The sequence below is a fragment of the Callospermophilus lateralis genome, chromosome 20, assembly GCF_048772815.1.
Source record: "Callospermophilus lateralis isolate mCalLat2 chromosome 20, mCalLat2.hap1, whole genome shotgun sequence".
NCBI classification, from domain to species: Eukaryota; Metazoa; Chordata; class Mammalia; order Rodentia; family Sciuridae; genus Callospermophilus; species Callospermophilus lateralis.
This window is the reverse complement of record NC_135324.1, coordinates 5,767,046-5,789,577: the sequence shown is the minus strand read 5'-3', so window position 1 is coordinate 5,789,577 and position 22,532 is coordinate 5,767,046. Positions and strand designations below refer to the sequence as shown.

The 22,532-nt window shown below is 43.7% G+C and overlaps 1 protein-coding gene and 1 pseudogene across 1 annotated transcript in view; both read left to right on the top strand.

Moving 5' to 3' along the window:
- Window positions 1-208: 208 nt before the first annotated feature.
- Window positions 209-646, top strand: LOC143385679 (large ribosomal subunit protein uL14m pseudogene; annotated as a pseudogene).
- Window positions 647-6,208: 5,562 nt separating this feature from the next.
- Window positions 6,209-22,532, top strand: part of Slc6a11 (solute carrier family 6 member 11) — a 128,263-nt gene continuing 111,939 nt past the window's right edge. The window contains exons 1-4 of the mRNA XM_076841076.1: window positions 6,209-6,479; window positions 9,470-9,604; window positions 9,726-9,866; window positions 13,236-13,326. Coding sequence (XP_076697191.1) covers window positions 6,209-6,479; window positions 9,470-9,604; window positions 9,726-9,866; window positions 13,236-13,326 — 638 coding nt within the window. The remainder of the gene's footprint in view (window positions 6,480-9,469; window positions 9,605-9,725; window positions 9,867-13,235; window positions 13,327-22,532) is intronic.

Genomic DNA, 22,532 nt, shown 5'->3' with positions numbered 1-22,532 from the left:
ACACCAACAATGAACTCGGTTGAAAAAGAAAACAAACAAAAACCCCATTCAGGAGAGCCTCAAGACATAAATAAGCAGGTCGTTTTTTGCCTGGCAGGTCCAGTATGCCTGGGCAGAGGGCATATGAGAGAAGGCAGAGCTTGACAAGTGGGGCTCCAGGTGGGATATTCTAGGGCAATGTAAGCAGATTTATCATCTGGAGAATCCCATGGCTGTTTTTAGTGGACTCTGGGGCCCTTTTACTAGTGTAAACAGAGCATTCAGCTAGAGCTGTTTTAGTACCACTGGGAGCCTCGGTGTGATTGAGAAGATGACACAGTTGCATGTGGTGAACCACAGCACCCTGGGGAACACCCCATATCATCACCCTCCTTGGTGTACCTATGTCTATAACAAGAATGGGGTGGGCAAAGTCAGCAACTGAATACTGCTGGTCATCAGGGGACAGAAGAAAAAGGCATTCATCGTAGGACATCACAGGCCTGGCCACTGAAGGACCCTCAAGTTCGGCTCTAACAACATGGTCCTCACTGAGAACAATGGGAACCCTGTAGAGATCCAAATTAAAGTACCCATACCCAGAAGCCTGTGCCAGAGGGAAGGTGAGTATTCCATGGTGCTGGCCATTGCCGGGAACTTTGTGTGAGCAGAGCCCAGGCCTTCAGCTGCAGGGGACTCATGAAGAGAGCAGTTTCAAGAACTGCATCTTTGCTGAGAGGAAGCCAGGTTGCCAGGTGGTTGCTATGCTGGATCAGCGTCCTGGGAGAGAATAAACATTTTCATGTAAAAAATAATAATAATATAAATAAATAAATAAATAAATAATGCCTAAGAATTAATCTAACCAAGGAGATGAAAGATCTCTATAATGAAAATCACGAAATACTGGGGTTGTATGTATCTTGAGGAATCATTCAGTCAGTTCTTGATCTATGATTGTAAGAAATAAGTATCTGAGCACCCTTGATATATAGTAGTCCCTCTTTATGTACTTTCAACCACAGTGTGGAAATATTAATGAGAATTTTCAGAAATGAATAACTTGTCAGTTTTAAATAATTTTAATTATAATAAATTGTTATTATTATCATTGTTAACCTTTTCCTGTGCCTAGTTTACAAACTAAACTTTATCATAAGTATGCATGTATAAGAAAAAAAAGTATATCTAGGGCTCCCTACTGCCCATGGTTTCAGGTGCCCATTGGGAGTCTGGGAATGTATCCCCCACAGAATACTGTACAACTACAAGGCACCGTCTCTCTAGGGCCAAAAAGATACATGATCAAGAAATACATGGTTCATTTGACAAGGGACAGAAGGCCTTTTACCCGGGTCAGTTGTGGCCTGTCACAAGGGGCTTGGGATCATCCTCTCGCACAATTCCAGGGGGCACCACAGAGTGACAGCATGAATGGTACCCCAGGAGTTGAGCCTGTGTGGCAGATTCAGTAGCTCTGGGAGCCCTATCTATAGGTAAATGCAAATATCTGTGATGTGACACTGACTTTAGACATCTGAGCCAGGTAAGTGAGTAGATAAAAATCACAGGAAATCTTAGAACATAAGGAAGCATGTGTGTTCACACACAGAGATGCTAGCCAACTCCAGAGAGAACGATGCAAGTATAAAATCAAGTGTTTTGGAATTTGGAACGCATTCTCCCATAGAAACAGGACCCAGATGGGGGCTTCTTAGGTTGGCATCCAGGATATAATGATTAAGTTCTGAGCCAGTGTCTTTGGGTTAGTTCCCCTTAGAAAAGGAAGAGGCTATGAATTTACTCCTTCATCCCCTACTTTTTCCACCTAGATCAAAAAGAAGAAGACAAGTTTATGTGGTTAAAACCACGAGAAGAGTCCTGAAGTCAGACATTGCAGGATGTAGAATATAAATCAGAAAACTGGGTTGAATTCTGGCTCCACTGTGTGATTTTGAATAAGTAGCTCAACCTCTCTAAGCTTCAGTTTCTTTATCTTTAGAACACAGGTACTGCCATGATGATGCCACAGTATGCAGCGTAAGAGAGATGGGGTGTATGAAGGCCCAAGCACAGCCTGTGGTGAGTTTATCAATCACTTTTACTATGCAACAATCTCAAAATCTCAGTGGCATATAAGTAAGTGTGTCTCTGGGCCTGAGGTTTGGTTAGGGAAATCTCTGCTCCATTACCTCCTTTTGGGACCCAAGATGAAGAGGCAGCAGCTACATGGAGCAGGCATGATTGCAGAAAATGAGCATAGGGAGTAATCATTAACTGGGAAGGATAGTATTTTGGTTAGCTTTTATGCTGCTATGACTAAAAGTTCTGACCAGAACAATTTTAGGGGAGGAAAACTTCATTACAGGGCCCACGGTTTCAGAGGTCTCAGTCCATGGACAGTCGGCTCCATTCCTCAGGGCTTAAGGTGAAGCAGGACATCATGGTGGAAGAATGTGGTAGAGGGAAGCAGTTCACATGATGATCAGAAAGCAGAGAGGACTCCACTTGCCAGATGCAAATGTATACCCCAAAGCCATGCCCCAATTCCTACCTCTTCCAGCCACACCCTACCACTTCAGTTAATCCCTATCACGGGGATTAATTCACTGATTGGGTTAAGACTCTTACAACCCAACCATTTGTCCTCTGAACTTTCTTGCATTGTCTCACACGTGAGCTTTTGGGGGATACCTTACATCCAAACCATAACAGATAGTTTCTAAAGTGTGTAAATGTTGCAAATGTTGTTTTATCCTGGGTGTTACTATCACCAAAGAGCCCTGAGCGTTTCCTTCAGAATTCATGAAGGGGAGCATTAAATTGGGTTTATAAGAGCTATATCTGATGAGCAAAGGGGAGCATCTGAGAGGACATGAGCAAAAGTCACTCCTGAAGTAAGGCAGCTGTGGTGCATAGGCACAAAATGGAGCAAAACCATCAACTGCTTCATAGGATGTTGTAGTTCAATGACCCAAAAGATGTGCCTGATACCTTCCCTTCCTTTCTTACCACCTCCAATCCTAGATCAAGTCTTTGGGTGTACTCCCACAATATAACCTTTACCTTCCTCTGTCCATGGTCTAACGTGTCATCATCTTTTGTCTGGACTACTGCAGTACCTTATTCATCATTACTGCCTGTCCTGTAATCTATTTTCACACTGGTTAACAGTGGTCTTCCCAAGGTGAATATGCTCTCATGTCAATCACTGATAAAAATGCTTCATGTTCAGGAGTAACATCCTCCACACTGTGCATTCCAGCTTTGATCCCTGTGATTATCTTCAGGACCCCCAATCCCTCATAATCCAATTTATTACTCCTCTCTATTCAGGCTTCCAATTATCTGTCACTTATTCAGAGAGCCCTTCCTGCTCTCCTCAACAAGACCAGAGCCCTCAGTTACAAGCTCTTCCAGCACCACTGACCTCTCCTTTGTAGCACCTCCTATGATATGATATACCTAAGGTCACAGAACTGTCCATCAACAGAATCAAGTCTGGGTGCAAGCAGATGATGTGGTCAGTATTAGGTCTCTCTTTGGTTCCAAGTTACTTTCCAAATGTCTTGTAGAATCATAGCTGCTCTAAGCAAGTAGTCCCTGGAGTTAATGATGCTGTGCACCGGTACAAATTAAAAATGTAATTGGGTTGGAAGATTTACAAAGATCTGGGGTGATAGGCTAATACTGCAATATTAAGATTCAGGAAAATGCCTCTAACTTCTGATGTAGTTATTGACTTAATAGATGAGCCCCTAGCTACTATGAGGGTAGTGGGAAGAGGTACTATATTCAGCAATGGGGAATCACCTAAAAGAAAATGGAAATACTGATAGTTTAGCATGTGAAGAAAATGGCATTTATTTAGAAGGAAAGGCTGGACAATCAGATTATGGGACAATGTGAATGAGAAGTTCAGAAATTTGGTTTCATCCTATAGGAAAAGAAAAGACAATGAATGAAGGCTTTTAGCAAGAGGTCCTTTTCTTCCTCCTCAATCATCACGATAAAAATAAGGGCAACTGTTCCCAGAGCACCTACTGAGGCTATTAGTTCTGACCACCCTTTGGGACCAGAACTAACATTAACCCCAATTGAGACGGATAAGGAACTCATAAGGACAGAGTCTGGGTGCGATGCCCTATCTCACCCTGAACACCCTATAGAATCTTTGCTTTCAAACATACTCCAGACAGCATTGGGGTGGGGGGGGGCAGAGATTTGGGAGCCATCGACATTTCATTGGGTTGGCTCAAGGCAGGAGGAAAACCAAGCTTCAGGAGAGAGAAAGGGGAACCAGAGAAGCAGGGAGAGAAAGGCAGCTGAGGCTAACAGAGTCCAGAAAAACCACACAGGTGGAATTTTCCAAAGTTCAGGAGGGAGAGCGGGGCAGAAAGTTACCTAGTGGTCAGGCAGGATGGGGATGGGAAAAGAACCACAGGATCTGTCAGATGAAGAGGGCTTTGGGGACTTTTCAGGCAGGATTTTCAGAGGAGTGGTGGGGGAGGGCGCCAGATTGCTGTGGGCTGAGGAACGAGTGGGAGGTGAAGACAGGGCCCATGCTGCGACTCACTCTTTCAAGCACTAAGACAGGAGGGGGAAGGGAAGATGGCCGAAGGGAGGGTTTTCTGTGGGGACGGAGATACAGAAAGACTGGTGCCGCTGGGAGCCTAGATGAAAGGAGAAGCAGGCGGGCATTTGAGGGCTGCAAGACGTGGGGAGCTCTCCAAGGAAGGACCGGAGGGAGGGCATTGAGCCCCAGCTCCGGCGGGGGCGTCCCCTGAGCTGTGCAAAGACCAGAGGTGGCCTTTGTTTTCTGTTACCCTAACGAACCTCAGGTAATCAACTTATAAAGAGGTAAGATTCATTAGGCTCACAATTTTAGGTGTTTAAACCCAAGGTAGGCTGGCTGCTGACTCGTTGTGCCTGAGGTGAGGCAGCACATGATAGCCGAAACAGGCAGGAAGCTGCTAGCTAGAAGTTGGCGGGAAATGAAAACAGGAAGAGGAAGAGGCGGGGCCAGGCTCCCACAATCCCCTTCGAGGCCACACCTCCAATGGCCGAAAGATCTTTCACTTGGCCTCATCTCTTAAAGGTTCCACAACCACCCAATGAGCACCACAGGCTCTTGATCAAAGCTTTGACTTTTTTAGGGACACCTATCCAAACCATACCAGCCTCTTTTTCTTAATAGCCACAGATGTTGACTGAGCGCCCACTCTGTGCCAAGTCTTGTCCTAAAGGTTCTGTGGCTGTTATAATGAAGAGGAGAATTACAGCATCCTTACAGTTGACGGGGGAGACAAATATCAAGATGCCTAATTAAGATGTGTGAGTCTAAACATGATAACATTAATAATGGCTAAGTGTTCATTGAGCACTTCCAAAGTGTTGAGTACTTCATGACCATTTTCTCATCAGCCTTTCACCAACAATCCTATGAGGCAGACACTGTTGGAATTACCTTTTGTGGATCAAGAAACTGAGGCACAGATAAGACAGACGACTGCCCAAAGTCATCCAATCAAGATGAACAGAGCAGGAATTTCCTCCTAGATTTGCCTATCTCCAGACACAAGCACTGAACACCTCAACGTCTGACTCAATGTGTATTTGAGCAAGGGGCACTAGGATGAACAAGCCTGTGTCTGCGGGATGGGAAGAAGCCTAGCCCAGCAGTATTGGCTTCACCTGGAACTTGTTAGAAACGCAGTCTCCAGCCCACCCCACCTAGGATCTGCAGTTTAACCAGATCTGCAGGTGCGAGCGTGCACATTAAAGTTGGAGATGTCTGGCCTACTTCTTAGTAGGGATGGGAAACTGAGGCCCCACATTAGCAGGTTACAGAGAGTGGTGGAACTTCAGGGTTTGGTTCTGGAGTCCACCTAGTCCTAAACGGGTGCTTCCACTCTTGTCCTAAAGAGGATAACAGGACGGCAGAAAGGATGGGGACCTCGGGCGCTTGGCGCGCGCAAGGTGCTTGGCGCGCGCAGGGAGGTCGGCGCGCGCAAGGTGCGCTCGCAGGCTCTCGGGGCCCAGTTGGGCCCCGGCAGCGTGGGCGCCCTGCGGGCCGGGCCGCCGCGTCCCATTCTCCGCGCTGGCCCGGCCCGGTCCCTCAGCTCCACCCCCTGCCTCCCCCTCCCGCCCGCTCGCGCCTCCTGAAAAGCCAGCCCGCCCGGGGCGGCGGCGCAGAGCCGGGCCGGCGCACGAGGCAGCCAGCGCGGCCATGACGGCGGAGAAGGCGCTGCCCCTGGGCAATGGGAAGGCTGCCGAGGAGGCGCGGGAGACGGAAGCGCTCGGTGGTAGCGGCGGCAGCGGTGGCGTCGGCAGCGGGGGCGCGGCGCCCGCGCGCGACCCGCGCGACAAGCGCGACAAGGCTGTCCACGAGCGTGGCCAGTGGAACAACAAGGTGGAGTTCGTGCTGAGCGTGGCCGGGGAGATTATCGGGCTGGGCAACGTGTGGCGGTTTCCCTACCTGTGCTACAAGAACGGAGGAGGTGAGGTGGCACGCGACCGGGAGAAGGGGAGGGGGTGCCGTACGCTCCGTGGGGGTGGGGAGACGGGGGGTGGACGAGCGCGAGACCCCCTCCTGCGCCTGCGTGCAGCGGGACCCTAAGGGAGAGCCTCGACCCCAGGCCACCTGAGTGAGCTCCTCCGCAGGCTCGGCCCACCTGTTCCGCGGAGCGTGCCTATGGGTTGCTTCGCACCTCAGTGTGCCACCTGCCAGTGCGCAGGGACTTGCCCGCCAGGAGCGATCTGTCCCCAGCATGAGGTAACAGCTGAGACCAGCAGGCCTTTGATTTTGGTATTTTCACTGGCATTTTGTCAGGAAACATTTTGTCCTTTTGAGCCTCAGCTTTTTTTTCCCTCCCCACTGGAAAGGGACTCTGGTTTATTGCCTCAGTGGTCTTGGTTTGGGGGAATTTGCCCAAGTGCCAGGCACTGGGGCTAAGCTTTCCCTATCTCACCTTGGCTTCACTGTTACCTTTGGAGGTGGTGGCATGCCCGTCTTGCAGATGAGGAAAGTAAGGGTCAGAGAAGTTCCTCATTTAACCAGTGTTGAAATGGGATTCTGGGACCAAAAGCCTTGTTTTAAACTGGAATTGGGCTGACAACGGGGAGAACTTCTTACTTGAGCCTTTGCTGTTAGCTTTTCTGCGTCACCTTTTAACTTTGCTCTTAGGGTCATTTCTGGGGCCAATATATTGGGCCTCTCTGGCACCAAGCAGTCACATTTATTGCCCTTAGAGTCACCCACTACACAGAGCAAGGACACTGATTTAATGTTTTTGAGAGGTTAGAGATTGTGGAAGGGGGAGAGGGAGAGGAAGGTGTTGAGAGAGTCATGTGTAGTAACAACGTCTCCAAGTCAGTTTGCCACAAGAGGCAGTGGTAAATCTATCTCTCAGTTCAGAGAAAGGGCTCCAGACTTCAAGACTTCCTTCTGTCACATCAGCAGGACAGCCCTGCAAGTCCATGGGAAGGGATCTTCCAAAACCTTCAGTGGCATGTTTCTCCAAGAGAAAGCCTGTGTCAGTACAGTCCCCCCTACTCTTTATGGTGCCTCCCCTTCCTCCAGTAAATCCTTAAACAAGGTGGCTCAGAAGTCGGCTGGCAGGGCAAGTGCTGGACTTCCTGCGGGAGCTGCTTGCAGGGAGAGCGAGAAGGATACTGCTGGGCCCAGGCCCTTTCTTTGGAGACATTCATTTTGAAGGTACAGGCTGCTCCAAGCCTGCTTTGCACTGGTAATGAAGTGGCCACCTATGTTGGTGGTTTGGCAAGTGGGGTACAGAGTGAGTGGACTTGGAGACCCCAAATGTGCCCTGTGCCCTCAGCTGTGAGTCCTCCCTCTCTTGATAGACTCAGCCTTTATAAATTGTGATGTGCACTTGGAAACCTGTGGAAACTCTTAAGGGGAGGCCCAAGCCAAAAAAAAAAAAAAAAAAAAAAGTTTGAATATATTTGTTCATCCAGGCAAATATTGTGCCAAAGTAATAAGTGTTCCTAAAAGCAAAAATTGGGTAAATTGGGTTAATTACAAATTCTTCCACAGATTAAAAAAAATGTTGTAGTGAGTGAAGTTTAAAAATGAGTCATTGCTGGATTTTCTTTTCCTTTCTCTGATTTGCCGAGAGTCTCCGTTGGGTATACAGATACCCTGGCTTGATTGAGTTAGTTATTTTAAGGATTAGAGTACAAGCTTTATGAATACACAGGCCAGAAGGCTTTTACGAAAAAGTGCCATCTATTAGGTTTCAGAGGGTTCCCAGGTAAATTGCAGTGTATTAAGGAATGATTTCAGCTTTTTAATCAATTAGATTTAGATTCAGTAAACAGATACTTCTTATTTCCTTTCACACACTTTTGCCTTTTTATTTAGTTCAGCTGTCTGTATATCCACAGTTTCTCTTTTTTCAAAAAATCTACATAGCTGTACTCATAGATGCCACTGATAGTTTAAAGTATTTCTTTCCCAATGTGAAATTTTGAATTAGTTGCTTGCCCAGAAAAACCTAAGACCCTTTCAAAACCTGGTAGATAGGACCCTGTTATCAGGGATTGATCAAAATTGTTGCTATTAATCCTTCCAGTTAAAGAGGCTTCATTTAGTAAAAAGCAATTTCAGTTAAAGGCTTCATTTGTGAGATCAGATGGTCGGAAATAGCATGTTTTCATGCTTTGTTATTAGACTGGAGAAAGAGGACGAGGGATTTGGAAAAAAATCCCCTTCTGTTTGTAATAGCCCATGTTCACCTCAGTTATTTAATTTGTTTTGCAGAAAGGCCCAGGCAATGGATATTGTGTTTCAAGATAGGAACACTAAAACTGAGGGTGGTCTTTTCCCAGACTGATCCTAAGCCAGACTTACTGGATAGATTCTTGTTGTAAACTCCATACAATTCAACTGAACAACTGGGACTTGCATATAGGGATGTTTAACTCTTTGAAGCCTGATATTGTTCATGATATAATTCCCTGAGAATGCTTTTTCATTATGAAAAAGTATATATTTTCAGATCATTATAAAAGTAAATAATAGAAAGGGATCTCCCTTACCTAGACTATTGACATCACTTTAGAATTAAAAACAAAGGGTATAGTATTCAGGATGGTAATCATCTTGACCTATGTCAAAGGACAGAATACATAAATTAAAGAACTGAGCAAATGAAACCCTTTCTTTTATATTGTCTTCACAGCTACCCATTAATTCTGGAAGATAAGCTATATAGACATTAAGGATTAAAGTCCCATTTTACAAATGAGGGAGCTGAGAATCAGAACTGTGTGGTAGACTTGCTTAAGGTCATAGATGGCAGAGAGCACAAACCTGGGGCCACACTTTCTGACTCTAGTCCTAGCTGAACTGGAACTCAAGCTTAGAGAACATCATGTCTTGCCTGTGGTAGGTATGTATTAAAGATTTCCTGTGCCAAACATGAAATGATGAGAAAAGTTTTAATCTCACTCCTTCATGTCCTTCCAGGGGCATTCCTGATTCCCTATGTGGTATTTTTTATTTGCTGTGGAATTCCTGTCTTTTTCCTGGAAACGGCTCTGGGGCAATTCACAAGTGAAGGAGGCATTACGTGTTGGAGGAAAGTCTGCCCTTTATTTGAAGGTAAGTGTTGATTTAATGAGAAATAAAGTTTTGCCCCCAAAATGTCAAGCTACAAAGAGTAGCTGAAGGCCGTTAGGAAAAGATAGAAACTCAAATTGTTCCCTTTCCTTTATCCTTTCAGGAATTGGCTATGCAACGCAGGTGATTGAGGCCCATCTAAATGTGTATTACATCATCATCCTGGCATGGGCCATTTTCTACCTGAGCAACTGCTTTACTACGGAGCTCCCCTGGGCTACCTGTGGGCATGAGTGGAACACAGGTATGGACTACAGGGAGGGTCTCTCTGCTGGTGCTGGTGAAGGACTCGGGATTGGGGTCTTATCCTTGGCCTCTGGGCTCTTGTCATGAGTCCAGTTTCCTAGGAGTTGCTTTACTAGTCTGGGTATGTTTTGTTAGTTACAGCCTAAGCTGAGCTTTGGTCCAGGGTTTGGCATGGTTAGAAGAATGGAGATGCTCTTGGCTTACTTTGTTAGATGCAGAGAATGAGCCCCTGGGGGACAAGGTGCAGAGTATGAATAAGTGTTAGATTCAGAGAACTGGATCCCCAGTTTCAGCCCTACTTCTCCAAATGGCCAGTTTTCCTCTGTAACAGGAAGGGGTTAGACTAGATTAAGGGCTGCAGACGAAGGGCCTTTAGGCTGATCCATCTTTAGATCAATGAACAGCAAACTGAAAAATGTATTTGTTTACCAGAATTTTAAAGTCTGAATGTTTCATGTGAAAAATCCAGACTTCCAGCTTCTCTTTAAAAATTCAGAGATTTGGCAACATTCCTACTTGGCAGCAATGGCTGCAGCTGAGAAGCAGCTATTGCCTTTGGGTGACACATCTGTCCTCAAGTTTCCCGTGATCCCACCAGATTACTTTGTTCGTTTGCTTTACCTGTTCAGCCTAGCTTGACATTTGAGTTCAGCAGCTGCCCCCTTCCGAGAATGGATAATACTTTTGATTTGATAGACTGTTTTGTTTTTCAGTTTTAGAATTGGGTTTTATAATCTAGGGAAGAAAAATCTGTCCAACCTATTTCTGAGATGGCTGTGCTTACAGCAGGCATCACTAATTGATTACAGCAATCTCTTCTTTTGAGTCTAGTCTTAGGCTTGGAGCTCTTATCCATGCTCTGGGCAGCTGCTACCTTATGACTAGAATTGGGACTCACAGTTAACCCACTCACCATCCATTTTATAATCTGTGGTGAGATCATGTCTGGAAGTGTCCTCTCAGGAGGTGTAGCAAGACTGGGTAGGGTGCTGGTCACCAGCAGACAGAGCTGAAGGCATGAGACCTGGAAATTTCTGAGATCTATTTTCTATCCCCATATGACTGTCCCCTGACACTCACATCTTGTGGTGGCTTCACTGTCTGTCTTCAGAGTGTTGTTAATCTTCCTTTCGCAAGGGACCTTAGATGTTCATCAAACTCAAATTCAAGGGCATATTCTTGGAGGCCTGTGAGTCTTCCGTGATAATTTAATTGTGGATATTATGAGAATACTCTGAAAATATGTGCGTGTTCTGAATCTTAAGCTGAAGATGGTCAGGAGAGTCCACTACCTGAATTTGCATGTGTTTGTACTCTAAGAGCAATTCATGGCAAATAGAATGATAGTGGCCAAGGGAAAGAGAACAGAGAGAGGTTTAATTCATAAATGGTCTGCTGGGGGACTGAGGGTTTGGCTTGGTGGTAGAGTGAATGCCTGACATGCGTGAGACCCTGGTTTCCAACCCCAGCATGTCAATAAATAAATAAATAAGGTGCATTGGTACTAAGCAAAGTCCAGTTGAGAATGCAGTTAACTGTACGAATGAAGGTTTTGCACAAGTGTAACCAGCAGAAACTGGCTGTAGAACTGAGACTCAAATAGCCTGTGGAAGAATGAGGTAGATGATCTCCACAGACTCTACTGTTTACCTGTCAGGTGAATTTTTTTTTTTTCCGGTTGGGGAAGCAATTTAATTTCAACAAAGGTCATTATTCTACAGTTATGTGATATATAGGGATTTTGAATTGTGTTGGTTCCATAGTTGAGTTGGTATTTGGCTTATAAATTTAATCTTGCTTTTCTAGTTTTATGACTTATAAAACACAAAGACTTCACTAGCCTATTGTCTATTTGTACATGATCAAATATCATTTTAATAAAAATAACTCATGAACCTTGGGTGTCTGCAGTTTTTTTTTTTTTTTTTTTAACTTTAGGCAAAAACGTGAGAAACTTTATTTTATTAATTGATTTCTTGTATTTTATTTTGAGCCCAGGAAACGGCCCAAGACACATCAAGTCATTTTACTTATAATTTCAGTTTTCTAGACTCCTCTTAAGACTGACTATGAACCTCCAGACCACTTCCTTTCAGAATATAGTTAGCACTTGCCAAAAGGAACAATAGAGGCATTTCTCCAGTGGACCACCAACCTCTTTCTTCCACCAGTTTGCAGTCCCCTTTCTCTAAGGCATGTGAACCCTTGCAGTATGCAAAATATCATACACAGGAATATAATTTCTTCCCCTAAAGATGGCAGATGTAGTTTGAATGGTTCTTACACACATGAGAAGAAAAAATGTACCAGAGCCAAGTGGGTGCCGGCCTCTGTTCTGGATGCATGAGGTTCTGAGATTCCTGTCCCTAGGCAGCTTGCAGTCTGGTGGTCCAGGCAGCCCTAAACAGAGAAGCACGGGTTCCATGGTGGCTGATACTACCAGGCAGTCACCATGCCAAAGAAAATGGAGCCCTGGCTAGAATTTATTCTCAGTTCCTACTTTAACTGGTGGGTGGCTTTCTAGAGGAAAGAAAGGGTTTGTGTGTGGGGAGGAAGGTGTCCCTTGACTTTTTCTGAACCTTAGATTCTTTCCAAAATAGGTGGAGTTAGAGAAGGTAATTCCTGGGAGGGCTTTTGAATTCTGGCTTGCCTAGAGTTCGGGGGAAGGAGATCAGGGTTGGCTTCCTAGAGGAGCAGGAGGGATTAATGGGTTGCTCTGGGCCTTTCTAATGAATTGGATCCTATAAGGGAATGGTGAAGAAACCAAGGATCTTTTACGCATGTAGCTTCTCAGCATTTTATCCAATCCTGACATCTTTATAAGGCAGATTGTAGTCAGGCCACCCCTCCCCCCCCACTCCTCCCCCTCCCCCCTACTCCTCCCCCTCCCCCCTGCTTCCCCCCTCCCCCCCTTTTTTTAACATAGAAGAAAAATCTCAACTGTGTTTCTGCCCTACGGACATCACAACTAGATCATTTCCTTAAATCTCCCCCTTCAGTCCAGTGAGGGCCACTGGGTTGGAGAGATAAATACCACAGATAGGACTTGGGGCATAAAAGTGGAAAAAAAGCAAAAAATGGTTTGGGAATAAGGTTGGAGGAAAGAGCGGGATGGGGCCTGTTGGCTGGGAATGGAAGAGACTCAAGTCCCCTGCCCCCACCCCTTCCCTCCCATCCTGGTCAGTCCAAGCCTCTTGTGAACTATCGGGAAAGCATTGATTTCCACCCCTAATGCTCTTGGAGTCATGTTTGCTTGGAGCGGCGAGTTAAAGCTACCAGCATTGCACCATCAGCGCTGAATGTTTTCCCAGCTTTACCTCTCGCGAAGGTTAATTTTCTTGTATGTCTTGTCTTTTTCCCACTGTAGAGAATTGCGTGGAGTTCCAGAAACTGAATGTGAGCAACTACAGCCATGTGTCCCTGCAGAACGCCACCTCCCCCGTCATGGAGTTTTGGGAGTAAGTGGAGAAGCACTTGTCTCCCTCAGTTGGTGGGGACTCTGTCCTGCTTCTGCTCATTTGACCTTGCCCGCATGCCTGGGCAAAACCTGACCTTTCCTCCAGTCTGGCAGTTCCTGGCTTCTGTGGGCTTTTTCTTTTTAAAAAAAAAAATAAAAAAGAAATGTATTTTCTTTTAGTTGTAGAAGGACACTAATACCTTTATTTCATTTATTTATTTTTATGTCGTACTAAGGATTGAACCCAGTGTCTCACGTGTGCTAGGCAAGTGCTCTACCACTGAGCCACAACCCCAGCCTCTTTTGTGGGCTTTTGATTATTTGAGAAGCAAGTGTGAAGATCCTCTGGGGTTTCCTAAAGGGACAACAGAGAGAAATACCTTCTTGTTTTTTTGATAATATGTCAGCATGTCTAGTTGCTTATTAGGGCAGGAAGTGTGTGATAAAAGGATAGTTTAAAAATTCATCTCGAACAAAAGAAGATAGAGCGTGTTTGCAATAAGTGAAGTCAAGAGTATATTTAGCCTTACAGAAGTCTCCAGGGGGGACAGGTCTGCTTGCTCTCTGTAGCTGAAGTGGCATGTGGAAAGGAAGCAAATTCACTTTAATGGATAGAAGTTACAAAGAGGCAAGTTTCAAATATGCTTAAGGAGGAAGTTGGTCTCACAGCGTTGTCTGAAACTACTTCAGAAGATTGTGAGCACCCTTTACCTGGAAGTGAGAATCCTTTACCTTGGAAGTGTTTGACTGGAGTTAGACTGCTGATTACCATCAGAGATACATCAGAATCCCCTGAAATTCTAAGCAGGATTGTATGGGTGAGCATTTCCCTAAAAATGGGCATAGTTTCATCAGAGTTCCAAGCATACAGTTGTCTTAGTTGCACACTTTACACCTGAGGAAACATTATGTACATTGTGAAGTGTGCCCTCCAGGATTATATAGTATACAATCTGTATAGCCATACCCAGAAGCCCTGATTTTGGAGTTTCTAAAGTAGAAGAAGGACTATCCTCTGCCCCAGGGTATTGAAGAGATGTTTCCTTTATGAGTCAAAGTCTGGACTAAATGCTTTCTGAGATTTTTCTGGAGAAAACATCTGGCTTCATTGAAGAACCTTCTCCTTCCTTTATGCTAATTAATAATAGGATGGGGGGGGCAGTGTTTCATGAAAGATTTTGTTTTATCCAAATACCACTTTTCTCTTTCCCTTTCTAGAAATCATTATGCTGAATTTAGATTTGCAATCCTAAAGCACATCTTCAACTTGTTTCATGGCTCTAATAGTACCAAGGTCTCGCTTACATTTTTTTATATATTTATTTTTTAGCTGTAGTTGGACACAATACCTTTATTTTATTTATTTATTTATTTTTAGGAGGCCTCACACGTGCTAGGTAGTGCTGTACTGCTGAGCCACAACCCCAGCCCTCTCTTAGATTTTTAAGAAATAAATTATATCTATGGTATCCATTACAAACATGTTTTACAACAACTTTGTTTCTTTGATCAGTGCTGGCTTGGAGATGTATCCATGTTGTTCAGTGTAGCTTTGGTTCTTTATTTCCCCGACACTGCGGTACATTGTTGTATTATATGAATAGCCTACATTGTATTTATCCAGGTCCTCTTGATGGGCCTTTAGCATGTTGTCACTAGTATTAGGCACACTCATATGAATGTCTTGTCCAGTGCTTTCTTGAGTACCTGAGTGGTTTCCAAGTTGTGTAACTGTCTTGTCTGTTAGCTGGTTTTTATCAGAAAACCTCAGACTTGGTATCTCACAATAAGTTATTTCTTGTAGTTCTAGAGCTTGGGAGGTGCCAGGTCGAGAGCCTGGCATATGGCAAGGGCCTGCTGCTGTATCATCCCATGGTGGAAGGCAGAATGGCAAGAGAGCATATTTCCTTGAGCAGTCAAGGGGCCAAACTCATCCCTTTGTCAGGAACTCACTCATCAATAACTAACCCACTCCCATGGTAATGATAGTTACTCATGGGGACAGAGCTCTCATGACCTAATCACCTCTTGAAGGTTCCACCTTTCAAAACTGTTGCATTAAGGATTAAGTTTCCAACACGGGAATGGTGGGGGACCATAGTAATACCTAATAGTGGATTTGGTGGTCTGTAGGGTACATGCATGGTAAGTTTTATCAAATATTAGATAATACAAAGTGATTCCCTAATTTACGTTCTAAATATGTATGTGTGCAAGAATTTCTGCTGCTCTGTGTTTATGGAACACTTGGTCTAGTCACTCTTATTTTGTTCATAAAATGGGTGTGATTGGTATTTCACCATTTTAAAGTTGCATTTCTCTAATTATGAGGTTGAGCACTTTTTCATGGTCTTTTTTTTAAATGAATTCAGATCTTCAGGTTCGTACTCTTTTCTATTTAGATTGTTTGTTTTTTCCTATAGAAACGAATTCTTGGTACAGGCTAGATGTTATTCATTGTGCTGGAAATATATTCTCCCTGTGTGTGGATTTTCTTTCTCATTTATGGTGTACAGAATTTTCAATTTTATTGAAGTTATATTTGTCAATCTCTAAAGAGATTGGTTTGCATAATTGGCATCTAATTTAAGATATATTTCTGTACTCCAAAGTTGTAAAAAAAAAAAAATGTTATGTATTCTCTTCTAAGAGTTTTGAAGGTTCCCCCCCACACACACACACATATTTAGGAACATAGTCTTTTTATTTAATTTTTAGCTTTAGGTGGACACAATATCTTTATTTTATTTTTATGTGGTGCTGAGGATTGAACCCAGTGCCTCAGGCATGCCAGGTGAGCATGCTACTACTTGAGCCATATCCCCAGCCCCAGTCTTTTTACTTTTTATAAATTTCATTAAAAATTCTTAAAATTTTTACCGTGTATAAATTTTGTTCATATTTTTATTTTGTATTTTCATATAAATAACCAATTTTCCCAACAGTACTTCCTGATCATTCATCCTTACTCTACTGACTTACAGTGCTATCTTTTATATATAATTTTCCTAAAAGCACAGGTCTGTTTGGGGCTCACTGTCCTGTTTCATTTAGTCTATCTCTGTGTCAATACCAAAACTCTAGTTTTATGTAAGACAAGCTCTGGCAAGGCGGCTTCTTCATTTTTTTTTTTTCCTTTCCAAAGTGTTCTTAGTGTTCCAAATATATTTTAAAATCAGTTTGTTAGATTAAACAACAGTAACAACCATAAAGAGAAACAAAAAACTGGGATTTTGATTGGAAGTCTGTTGGAGAAAAATGACATCTTCATTCTTGAGCCTTTCTACCCATTTATTTAGGACTTTTAAAATGCTTTGTTGGACTTTTAAAATGCTTTGTTAAGTGGCACTACTTAAATGTGTTCTACCTAATAGTGGAATTGGTGGGTTGTAGAGTACATGCAATAGCATTCAAAACTCCTGCTTATCTACCCCAGACCTAGTGAATCACAGTCTCAAACTGAACATCTGTAAAATATGTACTGGAGATGGGGTTTCTGTGCTAAGTGAAACTGTGTGGTTTATTCCCGACTTCAATGAACTATAATCTCCTGGAGGAATGTCACAGAGACATATTTTTGGACTTGCACCTTTAAAGGTCTACAAAATGCAGTTTCCATACTTCCTTAGGGAACCCATTTCAAAGTCCTAGACCAGAAGTGGTCTCTATGTAAGTTCCTGGCTTTTTTTTTTTTTTTTCACCATTCATTCCCTTTGTATCATGTATACAAACCTTTAGTTGAATATCAGTCATATTATATATTTGTTCATTGTGTTCCCTGACAGGCAGTCATGAAGCAGCACCTGTCCGGTTTTACTCACCACTGCCAGGATATGGAAAACCCTCAATGAATATTTATAGAATGGATGGATAGATAAGAAGCAGGGAGGCAGTATGTTCTAGAAAATACTATAGGAGATGTGCCAAGGGGGCCCTGGCAAGAGCTCATGCTGTCATTAATATTCCCACTCACCAGCATTGATTAGTTCCAGGACCTGTTTGCAGTATCCATGTCACTCACTCATTTTGGCCACCACGTGGCAGGAAGGAACAGATGGTCTGCATCCTCTGTGTAAAGACCTTTTTGCCAGCTACTTGGCCATTCTAGACGAATGTGCATGGGAGAATGAACTCATGAGTTGGTTTCCTATTCAGGTTGCATCTGTATTATCTGCACAGTGTTGAATTCTGTATTCTGAAAGTACTCCAACGGTGGTGAGACACTCATCCCTTCATGACATGCTTTTGTCAGACAGCTCCAATTCATCTTTTCCCCAGAGATGAACTTGGGATGCAGAGACTGTAGGAGATATTGATAGCATCCTATGAAAATCTGTTGAGCCACAGAAGCTTGAGGAGGGCTGAAAACTGTCTCTTGGTGAGAACATCCATGTACCTGAGGCTAACCCAAAGCCCCAAACTTATTCTCCTGTAGAATAAATTGTAATCATTTCCCTCCTCCCCCTGAATTCTAGCATTTCACTAAACCCTGTCTGGAAAACACTTTGCCGTGAGGAATTTTTTCCTTAAATTCAATTGAAAGTTAGTTTTGGGGGCTTTGGATAAAGCATTCCTAATTCCTTTTCCATGTGACAGCCCTTCAAATATTGGACCCACTTTCTTAAAAAAAAAATTTTTTTTTTTCTCACCAATTCTCTTTGCTTGCTCTGCCCTGATGTGGCTTGTTCATGGATTCTCCAGTTCTGTCCATGACTTTGTGTGCTGGCTTCTGTCCTTGCCCTGCCCCCAACTCCAGGGGCCTCATTCAGGGCCACACTGCTTGGTTAAAGTAGAGGCCGTGGCTGACTGCTAGTTCATTCATTGCACAAATGTTTGCACTCCTGGTGTGCATAAGAAAGACACTGTGCACATTCAGTCCAGGCAGAGTGAAAGATAACATTCTATTCTCTAGAAGCAGAGGTGAAACCCAGCCCATAGATTACCATAAAATCAGCAATAAGGTGCCACTTTCCTATCCACAGCTGAATGTGGCTTTGCCTTGCCTTGGACACCTGACCCAACCCACCTCCCATCTTAAAATTTCATTTCCTTTTTCAGGACATAATTCCTATTACTGGTTTAGTTAGTGAGAAACACTCAGGCCCCCCAGGGCGGTCTTGATTCTGATCCCGGCAGGGGGCCTACGGGGCAGGGACGGCTTGTCTTCCTAATGTCAGATTTTAAAACCAGACCATCCTAGTTTCCCTTAGTAACCCATTATACATTGGCATCCATGCATTTATCTAAATATGTTTGCATTTCTAAAATTTGAGTCTCTAACCTCCAGTGGGATTGAGTGCTCTGAAGTGTGTAACTAAAGTGTCATGACATGAAGTGGACCTGGATTTGTCTTCCCTTTCAGAAAACCCCATGTCCTGTACATCCAGGGGTTTGTGAGCAACCTCACTCTCCCTTCATATACAATCAGAATTGCTTTTGCATGCCTTCCAATTGAGGAACATGTGTTGAGCACATATTGTGTGCGGGGCCCAAATTAAGCTCTAAGGGTATTCAGTTCTCCTTCTTTATTCAGAAGGATGAGGCCTTGTCTTTCTGGAATATCTTCATCTTTTTTTTTTTTTTTTGTCTTTCTAAGTCATATGGACATTTTAATTGATTTTCTTTGGACATGAAATTGGGGATCAGATGTGCTGGAGTGAGAACTGGTTCTTTTGGGGGGACAAGGCACCTCCCTGCTTCCCTCCCACACTCATCTTCCTCTCTGCCTGCCCTTTGGACATCCTGGGCTTATCTGAGGGTCATTCGGCTTTTGTGTTCCCTTTGCCTAGAAGAACCCTCTCCAGATCCTCATGTGGCTTTTTGTTATTACTGAATCTTAATTCTAGTGTCATTTGGGAATCCCACCCTGACCAACCCACCAGCATCAGCACTGCAGACACACTCAAACCCATCCCTCTGTTTCAATGTCTACCTAGTTCTCATCTGAAATCATTATATCTTTGTTAATGTATTAATTTTCTACCTTCCTCTGTTTTTAAGCTCCACACTGGCAAAGACCACATCTGATTTATTTGTTATTGTTTTGCCAGCACATTCTAGGTTTCTATTAATAGTTATTGAAATGAATAAATGGAAGAGGGAATGAATGAATGAATATTTCCTAAGGACACTGAACTCCAAGGGCTTATCTATAAATTGCAAATGAGACAACACCCACCTGATGATAATGGCCATGATAATAGTTTTCCTGTACTCCACAGTTCTTTGGAAAGCATTAAATACATAAGTAGGATTGCTTATGACTGGTTCTCCCATCTGTGAAATGGGGATTGTGTTTGCCAACTCACTGTTGCTCTGACAAAATACCTAAGATAAACAATTTAAAGGAAAAAGATTTATTTTGGCCCAAGGTCTCAGAGGTTTCAATCGATGGTCAGTTGTGGTCCTATTGATTTGAGACTGTGGCACCACAATACATCATAGGAGGAGCAAAGATGCTTACCTCATGGTGAGAGAGACAGGGAAGGGGCCAGGTCCCCAACATCCCCTTCAAGGGTGCAGGTGCACCCCAGTGACCTAACCTCCTCTCACTAGGATACACTTTCTAAAGGTTCCACCACTTCCCAGTAGCTCCATGGTCTGTGGCCCAAGCCTTTAGCAACTATGATGATTCTCTGCCTTATCAACCTCTCTGGGTTGCTGTCAGGATTAAATGATGTAATGTATTTTGAGAACGTTGTAGTAGGGTGTGTGAGATAGTTATTTTCTGAGGCACAGTATCTCATCCCAACCTTGTTGCTGCAGGTGCAGATTCATAGCTAGGCCTGAACTGCCAAGTCCCATGCAGAGCCATCCCCTTTACCTCAGATTTCAGGGTCAGGCATGCTTCCCAGATCCTTCCCCCGCTGAGCACTGTGCATCACCACCTAATTTCTGCTAGTGATAGATTACCTACCTCCACTCTACTCAACCCCAACCTCACCTGATCACCCTGCACATGACTGTAGATTTTGGTGGGCAATTTCGGCAGCCCAGTTTAAGTCATTGCCTCCTCCACCCATCAAGTGCATGTCCCTGGGCAACTTACACATCTTCTCAGGGCCTCTCTGTGCTCCTCTGAAAATGTAACGATAAGTCTACCTACCTCTTGGGGTTTTCCAGAGCATTAAATGAGTTGATGTTTATAAAGCACCCAGTGCATGGTCATTGCTCAATGAAGTCTTTACAAGGAAGTCTTTACAAGGAAGTCTTTATCCAGATCTTTGAACATCTAAATGGCTGCTTTTCAGCCTTGTTCAGAGAAGGCTCATCACCTAGACCTTGGTCCGTCCTTCATAGTGGATGTGGTAAATAATAAAAAATATATTTTGATTATTTCTTTCAAAGTTCTCTGAGCATCTACTGGGTGCTGGGTGCCAAGTACCTCATCTGTAGTCGGAGAGATGAAGATGACACTGTTCCTCCTTGAAGGAGCTGTGTGAAGAAGCAGCCCTCTAAGGAATGCTGGGGAGTGATGGAAGGAAAAAAATTTTTGAAATACCAGTTAACAGGTATCTGTAGGATCCTTGTACAAAGCCAAGTTGCCTGGATGCCTGGCCTTTGGGAAGAGATTCCTGCAGATGATGATACTTAACTGGGTTTTGAGGGGTAAATATAAGTTCATGTGGAGCATTGTGGACTGAGTGAGTGGCATAGCAGGTGGAGGGAATGACAAACTCAGGGGTCCAGAGACCTGAAGTTGTATATTGAGGCATGTAGATTTCACCTGCAATGCTCCTACTGCACCTGCAGGCTGGGGAATGATGGGGAACTTTGCTGAAAGGCAAGGCAGGGCCAGAGCATCTGTTCAACTCCAGTAGTTCTCCCCTTATCGCTGTTTTCAGTTACCCCTAACCAACTGTAGTCAAAAGTATTCAATGAAAACTCCCCTGAATAAACAAGTTCTGAATTTTAAATTGCACATTATTCTGAGTAGCAAGATAAAATCTCTTACTGTCTGTCTCCATCTCACCAAGATGTGAATCATTCCTTGGTCTAGCGTATCCCTGCTGTATATGCTACCCGCCTATCAGTCACTTATTAGTCATCTTGGCTATCAGATCAACCGTGGCAGTATTGCAATGCTTGTATTCCAGTAACCCTTCTTTTATTTAATAATGGCCCCTGAGTACAAGATTAGTGATACTGTAAATTCAGAGATGCCAAAGAGAAGCCATGAAGTGCTTCCATTGAGCGAAAAGGTAAAAGTTTTTGACTTAATAAGAATCACATGCTGAGGTTGTCAAGATCTACAGTAAGTTATTATTATTAATCTCTTACTGTGTCTAACTTGGCCAGAGAGACTGGAGCACAGCAGAAAGGACCTGGGCCCCTCTGAAGGGTTTTCAGTGATTCTGTGGGATGCCTTGAAAGGAGCCAGACATTTGGGTCTGGGAAGAAGGCAGAGCCCCCAGGTTGCTAGGAGGAGGTGCATGGTGTGGTCCAGGTATAGGAGGCTGAGAAAAAAGGAAGCTGGGTCGCATTGGGGCCCTCAGCTATTGGAGAAGGCAGGGGCAGAAGCAGTCTTGGAGGATGATGAGTCCTTTGGCTTGGCTGTGGCATGTACCTTTATTAACATTTCTGTAGCCACCCACCTGATATAAGGTTCCTTCTAACTTCGCATGTCCTTGGAGGGCTTTTCCTGATAGAGGCAGATGGGAAGCTCCATTTTTTTTTTTTTTTTTTTCCTAGACAGCAGTAGCAGCCAAGTTAGCAATAGCTGTCAGCGTTTGGGCTGCACATATGCTTCATCCCCAAAATCCCACTTGTGGAAGTTTATTCTGGGACATGACCACATTAATTATGTACATCCTGAGCATGTCCATGGCAGCACTGTTTATGGTTCTTAAAAAAAAAAAAAGACAAAGAAAGTGTAAAATGGCCTTATATATATGATATCCATTAGGTAAGTTATTCAACAACTACAAAAAAAAAAAAAAAAGAATGAGGCAGAAGGTGTGTTAATACAGAAATGATTCCTAAAATTAAAAGGTGAGGTCTAGAAAGTTGTATATGCAGGTTAGCATTCTCCTGTGAAATGCCTATGAGCAGAAGTCTTTTGGACTTTTTTTTTTTTTCATTTTGGTTTTGGCTGTTTGTACATCCATAATGAGATATCTTGGGAATGGGACCCAAGTCCAAACACAAAATTCATTTCTGTTTCACACACATATCTTACACAGCCCGAACATAATTTTATACAGTATT